Below are 9,210 nucleotides of genomic sequence, written 5' to 3'. Positions count from 1 at the left end.
AGGGCATTTCACGGTAAAGTCTACACCTGTTGTATTCAGTGCATGTGACAAATACAATTGGATTTGATTCGATTTACCCTGGTGCTTGAGTGGGCCTGTGAACTACACTTATTGGAGAAAGGCTGATAACTGTACCAGACTACAGTGGTCTCTATGTCAGACAGTAGCTACACCAGGACAGGCAGTGTTGTTGTATCACTCCATTCTTAAAAACTCTCTGTCTGGGTTTCTGGCTATCTGGCTGTGCTGCTGTCAGGCTGTCTGGCTGTGTTGCTGTCTGGCTGTCTGGCTGTGTTGCTGTCTGGCTGTCTGGCTGTATTGCTGTCTGGCTGTCTGGCTGTGTTGCTGTCTGGCTGTGTTGCTGTCTGGCTGTCTGGCTGTCTGGCTGTCTGGCTCTGTTGCTGTCTGGCTGTGTTGCTGTCAGGCTGTCTGGCTCTGTTGCTGTCTGGCTGTGTTGCTGTCAGGCTGTCTGGCTGTGTTGCTGTCAGGCTGTCTGGCTGTGTTGCTGTCAGGCTGTCTGGCTGTGTTGCTGTCAGGCTGTCTGGCTCTGTTGCTGTCCGGCTGTCTGGCTGTTTTGCTGTCAGGCTGTCTGGCTGTGTTGCTGTCAGGCTGTCTGGCTCTGTTGCTGTCAGGCTGTCTGGCTCTGTTGCTGTCAGGCTGTCTGGCTGTGTTGCTGTGTTGCTGTCAGGCTGTCTGGCTGTGTTGCTGTCAGGCTGTCTGGCTGTGTTGCTGTCTGGCTGTCAGGCTGTATTGCTGTCTGGCTGTCTGGCTGTGTTGCTGTCTGGCTGTGTTGCTGTCTGGCTGTCTGGCTGTCTGGCTGTCTGGCTCTGTTGCTGTCAGGCTGTCTGGCTCTGTTGCTGTCTGGCTGTGTTGCTGTCAGGCTGTCTGGCTGTGTTGCTGTCAGGCTGTCTGGCTCTGTTGCTGTCAGGCTGTCTGGCTGTTTTGCTGTCAGGCTGCCTGGCTGTGTTGCTGTCAGGCTGTCTGGCTCTGTTGCTGTCAGGCTGTCTGGCTGTGTTGCTGTGTTGCTGTCAGGCTGTCTGGCTGTGTTGCTGTCAGGCTGTCTGGCTGTGTTGCTGTCTGGCTGTCAGGCTGTGTTGCTGTCTGGCTGTCAGGCTGTCAGGCTGTGTTGCTGTCAGGCTGTGTTGCTGTCAGTCTGTCAGACTGTGTTGCTGTCTGGCTGTGTTGCTGTCAGGCTCTGTTGCTGTCAGGTTGTGTTGCTGTCTGGCTGTGTTGCTGTCAGGCTGTGTTGCTGTCAGGCTGTGTTGCTGTCTGGCTGTGTTGCTGTCAGGCTGTGTTGCTGTCTGGCTGTGTTGCTGTCTGGCTGTGTTGCTGTCTGGCTCTGTGAGGAATACTCTCCTGATGTATCACACGTATCCTTCATTGCATAGTTTGGAGGTTGTTGCTAAGGAAGTTGTTGCTAAGGAAGTTGTTGCTAAGGAAGTTGTTGCTAAGGAAGTTGTTGCTAAGGAAGTTGTTGCTAAGGAGTTCTTTTAAGCTTTTCAATTGAATTGTTTTCTTTTTGCAGGGACTTTCAGTTTGTCAGCCAGAGTTGGTTTATGTCAGCTCTCCTCTCTCTCCTTTTAGTTCTCCCTCCCTCCCTTCTTCTCTCCCTCCTTTCTCTCCACTCCTGCGGCAGTAATGACTAGCTTTCCCTCTGAGGAGAGATGTCACTCTCGACAATGAGAGCAAATTGTATCTGTTCTTTTGAGCTACACCATTACCCCTGAAACTCATGTTGCTCTCTCCATCTCTTTCCTTCACACTCTCTTTCTCTCCTTTCTCTTTAAGTTTCTCTCCATCTTTCTTTTTCTCCTTCTCTCCCCCCCCCCCCCCACTGTTCAGAGACATTCCGTTGTACGTTCTGTCAGACAGAGGTAGAGAAGGATGAGTCTGGTGACCCGTTTCAACGAACAGATCGAGCCCATCTATGTGCTGCTGAGTGAGACCGAGGAAGTCCAGCTATCAAACAACCTGCTGGAGCCCGAGCCTGCCGAGATCAGATCCCCGGCCTCTAATAGAGGTAAGCTCTGCCCCGTCTTCATGTTTACCAGTCCAACACTGAGCCAGTCCTGTAAATATCACAGGTGTACAGATTAAACCCTTCTATTGATTCTTATTAGTGAAATGGAACATTGTCAACTCTGTGTTCAAGTTCACAAGACCCACTGTAAACTACTGTCCCATGGAACTTTCCGGTGCTACTGTCCCATGGAACTTTCCAGTGCTACTGTCCCATGGAACTTTCCGGTGCTACTGTCCCATGGAACTTTCCGGTGCTACTGTCCCATGGACCTTTCCGGTGCTACTGTCCCATGGAACTTTCCGGTGCTACTGTCCCATGGAACTTTCCGGTGCTACTGTCCCATGGAACTTTCCGGTGCTACTGTCCCATGGAACTTTCCGGTGCTACTGTCCCATGGAACTTTCCGGTGCTACTGTCCCATGGAACTTTCCGGTGCTACTGTCCCATGATACTGTCCCGTTCTACGTAGTTAACTGTCTCTCCATCCTTTCTGTCTTCCCCTGAAGTGTTCAAGTACACAAGTAATCATTGTAAACTACTGTCCCGTTGTCACGCCCCGACCGTAGAGACCCTTTTTATTCTCTATGGCTGGTTGGTCAGGGTGTGACTCGTGTGGGAAACTCTATGTTCATTGTTTCTATGTTTTGGCCTGGTATGGTTCTCAATCGGGGACAGCTGTCCGTCGTTGTCTCTGATTGGGAATCATACTTAGGCAGCCTTGTTTCCTTTTGTAATTGTGGGTCTTTGCTAGTGGCATTATGGGCTAAGTTATCTTCACGGTCGTTTCCTTGTTCTTTGTTTTTTGTTGGCGACATTTATAAATAAAAATAAATGTACGCTCACCATGTTACACCTTGGTCCGGTCAATTCCACGACGACAGCGATCGAGACACCCGTGCTTCAATGTTAACTATACTGCCCCATGCTACTGTCCCATTCTACTCTCCCATTCTACTGTCCCATGCTACTGTCCCATTCTACTCTCCCATTCTACTGTCCCATTCTACTCTCCCATTCTACTGCCTCATTCTACTGTCCCATTCTACTGTCCCATTCTACTGTCCCTACTACTGCCTCATTCTACTGTCCCATTCTACTGTCCCATTCTACTGTCCCATTCTACTGTCCCATTCTACTGTCCCATGCTACTGTCCCATTCTACTGTCCCATTCTACTGTCCCATTCTACTGTCCCATTCTACTGTCCCATTCTACTGTCCCATTCTACTGCCTCATTCTACTGTCCCATGCTACTGTCCCATTCTACTGTCCCATTCTACTGTCCCTACTACTGCCTCATTCTACTGTCCCATGCTACTGTCCCATGCTACTGTCCCATGCTACTGTCCCATGCTACTGTCCCATGCTACTGTCCCATGCTACTGTCCCATGCTACTGTCTCATTCTACTGTCCCTACTACTGCCCCTACTAATGCCCCATTCTACTGTCCCATTCTACTGTCCCTACTACTGCCTCATTCTACTGTCCCTTGCTACTGTCCCATGCTACTGTCCCATGCTACTGTCTCATTCTACTGTCCCTACTACTGCCCCTACTAATGCCCCATGCTACTGTCCCATGCTACTGTCCCATTCTACTCTCCCATTCTACTGTCCCATTCTACTGTCCCTACTACTGCCTCATTCTACTGTCCCATGCTACTGTCCCATGCTACTGTCCCATGCTACTGTCCCATTCTACTCTCCCATTCTACTGTCCCATTCTACTGTCCCTACTACTGCCTCATTCTACTGTCCCTTGCTACTGTCCCATGCTACTGTCCCATGCTACTGTCTCATTCTACTGTCCCTACTACTGCCCCTACTAATGCCCCATTCTACTGTCCCACACTACTGTCCCTACTACTGCCCACCTCTACTGTCCCACACTACTGTCCCATTCTACTGTCCCATTCTACTGTCCCTACTACTGCCCCATTCTACTGTCCCACACTACTGTCCCATTCTACTTTCCCATTCTACTGTCCCATGTTACTGTCCCATTCTACTGTCCCATTCTACTGTCCCATGCCTCTGTCCAATGCTACAATGTTAACTTTACTGTCCCATGCTACAATGTTAACTATACTTCCCCATGCTACTGTCCCATTCTACTGTCCCTACTACTACCCCATTCTACTGTCTCACTCTACTGTCCCATACTACTTCCCATGCTGCTGTCCCGTGCCACAATGTTAATTCTACTGTCCCGTGCTACTGTCCCATGTTACTGTCCCATTCTACTGTCCCATGCCTTTGTCCAATGTTATATCAACTATACCCTCCAGTCCTCCCTACTATACCATCCTGTCCTCCCTACTATACCCTCCTTTTATATCTACTATACCCTCCTGTCCTCCCTACTATACCCTCCTGTCCTCTCCTCTATACCATCCTGTACTCCCTAATATACCCTCCTGTTATATCTACTATACCATCCTGTCCTCCCCACTATACCCTCCTGTCCTCTCTACTATACCCTCATGTCCTCTCTACTATACCCTCCTGTCCTCTCCTCTATACCCTCCTGTCATCCCTACTATACCCTCCTGTCCTCCATACTATACCCCCCTGTCCTCTCTGCTATACCCTCCTGTTAATGCTACTATACCCTGCTGTCCTCTTTACTATACCCTCCTGTTATATCTAATATACCCTCCTGTCCTCTCTACTATACCCTCCTGTCCTCTCTACTATACCCTCCTGTTATATCTACTATACCCTCCTGTTATATCTACTATACCCACCTGTCCTCTCTACTATACCTCCTGTCCTCCCTACTATACCATCATGTCCTCCTTACTATACCCTCCTGTTATATCTACTATACCCTCCTGTCCTCTCCTCTATACCCTCCAGTCCTCCCTACTATACCCTCCTGTCCTTTCTACTAGACCATCCTGTCCTCCCTACTATACCCTCCTGTTATATCTACTATACCCTCCTGTCCTCCCCACTATACCCTCCTGTCCTCTCTACTATACCCTCATGTCCTCTCTACTATACCCTCCTGTCCTCTCTACTATACCCTCCTGTCCTCTCTACTATACCCTCCTGTCCTCTCTACTATACCCTCCTGTCCTCCCTACTATACCCTCCTGTCCTCCCTACTATACCCTCCTGTCCTCTCTACTATACCCTCCTGTCCTCTCTACTATACCCTCCTGTTATATCTACTATATCCTCCTGTCCTCCCTACTATACCCTCCTGTCCTCTCTACTATACCCTCCTGTTATATCTACTATACCCTCCTGTCCTCTCTACTATACCTCCTGTCCTCCCTACTATACCCTCCTGTTATATCTACTTTACCCTCCTGTCCTCCCTACTATACACTCCTGTTATATCTACTATACCCTCCTGTCCTCCCCACTATACCCTCCTGTCCTCTCTACTATACCCTCATGTCCTCTCTAATATACCCTCCTGTCCTCTCCACTATACCCTCCTGTCCTCCCTACTATACCCTCCTGTCCTCCCTATTACACCCTCCTGTCCTCCCTACTATACCCTCCTGTCCTCCCTACTATACCCTCCTGTCCTCCCTACTATACCTTCCTGTTATATCTACTATACCACCCTGTCCTCCCTACTATACCTTCCTGTTATATCTACTATACCCTCCTGTCCTCCTTACTATACCTTCCTGTTATATCTACTATACCCTTCTGTCCTCTCTACTATACCCTCATGTCCTCCCTACTATACCCTCCTGTCCTCCCTACTATACCTTTCTGTTATATCTACTATACCTTCCTGTCCTCCCTACTATACCCTCCTGTTATACCTACTATACCCTCCTGTCCTCTCTACTATACCATTCTGTCCTCCCTACTATACCCTCCTGTTATTTCTACTATACCCGCATGTCCTCCCTACTATACCGTCCTGTCCTCTCTACTATACCCTCCTGTCCTCTCTACTATACCCTCCTGTCCTCCCTACTATACCCTCATGTCCTCTCTACTATACCCTCCTGTCCTCCCTACTATACCATCCTGTCCTCTCCTCTATACCCTCCTGTACTCCCTACTATACCCTCTTGTCCTCTCCGCTATACCCTCATGTCCTCTCCTCTATACCATCCCGTCCTCTCTACTATAACCTCCTGTCCTCCCTACTATACCCTCTTGTCCTCTCCGCTATACCCTCATGTCCTCTCCTCTATACCATCCCGTCCTCTCTACTATACCCTCCTGTCCTCCCTACTATACCCTCATGTCCTCTCTGCTATACCCTCATGTCCTCTCCTCTATACCATCCCGTCCTCTCTACTATACCCTCCCGTCCTCTCTACTATACCCTCATGTCCTCTCTACTATACCCTCCCGTCCTCTCTACTATACCCTCATGTCCTCTCCTCTATACCATCCCGTCCTCTCTACTATACCCTCCTGTCCTCCCTACTATACCCTCCTGTCCTCCCTACTATACCCTCCTGTCCTCTCTACTATACCCTCCTGTCCTCTCTTCTATAACCTCTTGTCCTCTCTACTATACCCTCCTGTCCTCCTGTTTGTGTCCATCCCATACCATTAGTATAATTTTAATCCGTCCCTTCCCATGAGGAATTGCGGTGTTGGTAGATTTCCAACATGGCAAATGAGATTCATAGTGATCCACTCCTATCTACTATAGTGATCCACTCCTATCTACTATAGTGATCCACTCCTATCTATTATAGTGATCCACTCCTATCTACTATAGTGATCCACTCCTATCTACTATAGTGATCCACTCCTATATACTATAGTGATCCTCTCCTATCTACTATAGTGATCCACTCCTATCTACTATAGTGATCCACTCCTATCTACTATAGTGATCCACTCCTATCTACTATAGTGATCCACTCCTATCTACTATAGTGATCCACTCCTCTCTACTATAGTGATCCACTCCTATCTACTATAGTGATCCACTCCTATCTACTATAGGGATCCACTCTCCCATGCGTTGGACTCCCGGGTTGCTTTCAGTCAGTGGGATACAATCATGTCAGATCTATGGTCAGCTAGACGTTTCTATCAGCATTGTCCCGGATGTCACGGCATGCTCAACGTGACCACTTTGGATCACAGAGCAAGGAAAGGAAATGTTTTGTTAAATGAACTCTCCAGGATACAATAAGCCACTCAATAAAGTGTTCAGGATCAAGCTTAGACCCATTTTTTATTCCATCAAGAAACAATGTCTCATCAAATTCTCAATGATAAGTTGACTTTGTTTATTTGTTCCCACTGAGGGCTATCTGATTCCATCGTTTAAGCAGCCTACACTAATGAAACAGTGTAATAAATCTAGGCGGTCTATGATCAGGGATCATGAATCCCTTGTTGACGAAGCTGAGGCTGGAGCCTCTCACCTTCCCTGTGTCTGTCAGTCTGAACTGGTCTCAGCCCACTCTACCTGCCTTGAAGATCAACGGAGAGAAACATTATTTTTAGTTCACAAACATGTGCCTTGATAGCCTGCAGCTGATATGTCACAGTGCAGCTGAAAGGAGGAGAGAGCTGCTGGAGAGAAATGGGAGGAGAGAGATGGGAGGAGAGAGATGGAGGAGAGAGATGGAGGAGAGAGATGGGAGGAGGGAGCTGGCAGGAGAGACATGAAGGAGAGAGATGGGAGGAGAGAGGAGGAGAGAGCTGAAGGAGAGAGATGGGAGGAGAGAGATGGGAGGAGAGAGATGGAGGAGAGAGATGGAGAAGAGAGATGGGAGGAGGGAGCTGGCAGGAGAGACATGAAGGAGAGAAATGGAGGAGAGAGGAGGAGAGAGCTGAAGGAGATAGTTGGAAGAGAGAGATGGAAGGAGAGAGATGGCAGGAGAGAGATGGGAGGAGAGAGATGGCAGGAGAGATGGGAGGAGAGAGGTTGAGGAGAGAGGAGGAGGAGGTGAGTGATGGCAGGAGAGAGCTGGTAGCAGAGAGTTGGGAGGAGAAATGGGAGGAGAGAGATGGAGGAGAGAGATGGGAGGAGAGAGATGGAGGAGAGAGATGGAGGAGAGAGATGGAGGAGAGAGATGGGAGGAGAGAGATGGAGGAGAGAGATGGGAGGAGAGAGCTGAAGGAGATAGTTGGAAGAGAGAGATGGAAGGAGAGAGATGGCAGGAGAGAGATGGGAGGAGAGAGATGGCAGGAGAGATGGGAGGAGAGAGGTTGAGGAGAGAGGAGGAGGAGGTGAGTGATGGCAGGAGAGAGCTGGTAGCAGAGAGTTGGGAGGAGAAATGGGAGGAGAGAGATGGTAGGAGAGAGATAGCAGGGGAGAGCTGAAGGAGAGAGATGGCAGGAGAGAGATGCAGGAGAGAGATGGAGGAGAGTGATGGGAGGAGGGAGCTGGCAGGAGAGAGATGGAGGAGAGAGCTGAAGGAGAAAGCTGGCAAGAGAGAGATTGTAGCAGAGAGGTGGGAGGAGAGATGGGAGGAGAGAGATGGCAGCAGAGAGATGGGAGGAGAGATGGTAGCAGAGAGATGGGAGGAGAGAGATGGTAGCAGAGAGATGGGAGGAGAGAGATGGTAGCAGAGAGATGGGAGGAGAGTAATGGTAGTAGAGAGATGGTAGCAGAGATATAGTAGCAGAGAGATGGGAGGAGAGATGGGAGCAGAGAGATGGGAGGAGAGAGATGGGAGGAGAGAGATGGGAGGAGAGAGATGGAGGAGAGATATGGGAGGAGAGAGAAGGAGAGAGATGGAGAAGAGAGATAAAGGAGAGAGATGGCAGGAGAGACATAAAGGAGAGAGATGGCAGCAGAGAGCTACAGGAGAGAGATGGAGGAGAGAGATGGAGGAGAGAGATGCAGCAGAGAGATAAAGGAGAAAGGTGGCAGGAGAGAGATGGAAGAGAGAGTAGGCAGGAGAGAGATGGAGGGGAGAGATGGCAGAAGAGAGATGGAGGAGAGAGCTGAAGGAGAGAGCTGGCAAGAGAGAGATGGAAGGAGAGAGATGAAGGAGAGAGATGGAAGAGATAGGAGGAGAGAGATGGCAAGAGAGAGATGGAAGGAGAGAGATGGGAGGAGAGAGATGCAGCAGAGAGATGGGGGAGAGAGTGGAGGAGAGAGATGGAGGAGGATAGAGATGGAGGAGAGAGATGGGAGGAGAGAGATGGAGGAGAGAGATGGCAGAAGAGTGCTGGCAGGAGATAGAAAGCAGGAGCGAGATGGCAGAAGAGAGCTGGAAGGAGATAGATTGCAGG

General features: G+C 49.4%; 1 protein-coding gene across 2 annotated transcripts in view; it reads left to right on the top strand.

Moving 5' to 3' along the window:
* Positions 1-1,264: 1,264 nt before the first annotated feature.
* Positions 1,265-9,210, top strand: part of LOC116356296 (uncharacterized) — an 8,761-nt gene continuing 815 nt past the window's right edge. Inside the window, exons 1-2 of one of the 2 annotated variants that reach the window (XM_031801433.1) lie at positions 1,265-2,020; positions 2,153-5,040. In XM_031801433.1, the coding sequence (XP_031657293.1) occupies positions 2,855-4,078 (1,224 nt within the window). In that variant the 5' untranslated portion in view covers positions 1,265-2,020; positions 2,153-2,854 and the 3' untranslated portion in view covers positions 4,079-5,040. Of the gene's footprint in view, positions 2,021-2,152; positions 5,041-9,210 lie in introns of those variants that run through there. The other variant, XM_031801437.1, reaches the window with a different exon arrangement.

Source organism: Oncorhynchus kisutch, linkage group LG2 (genome assembly GCF_002021735.2).
Source record: "Oncorhynchus kisutch isolate 150728-3 linkage group LG2, Okis_V2, whole genome shotgun sequence".
Lineage (NCBI taxonomy): Eukaryota > Metazoa > Chordata > Actinopteri > Salmoniformes > Salmonidae > Oncorhynchus > Oncorhynchus kisutch.
Note: the sequence above shows the minus strand (reverse complement) of the source record. Positions and strands in the feature narration are given on the sequence as shown.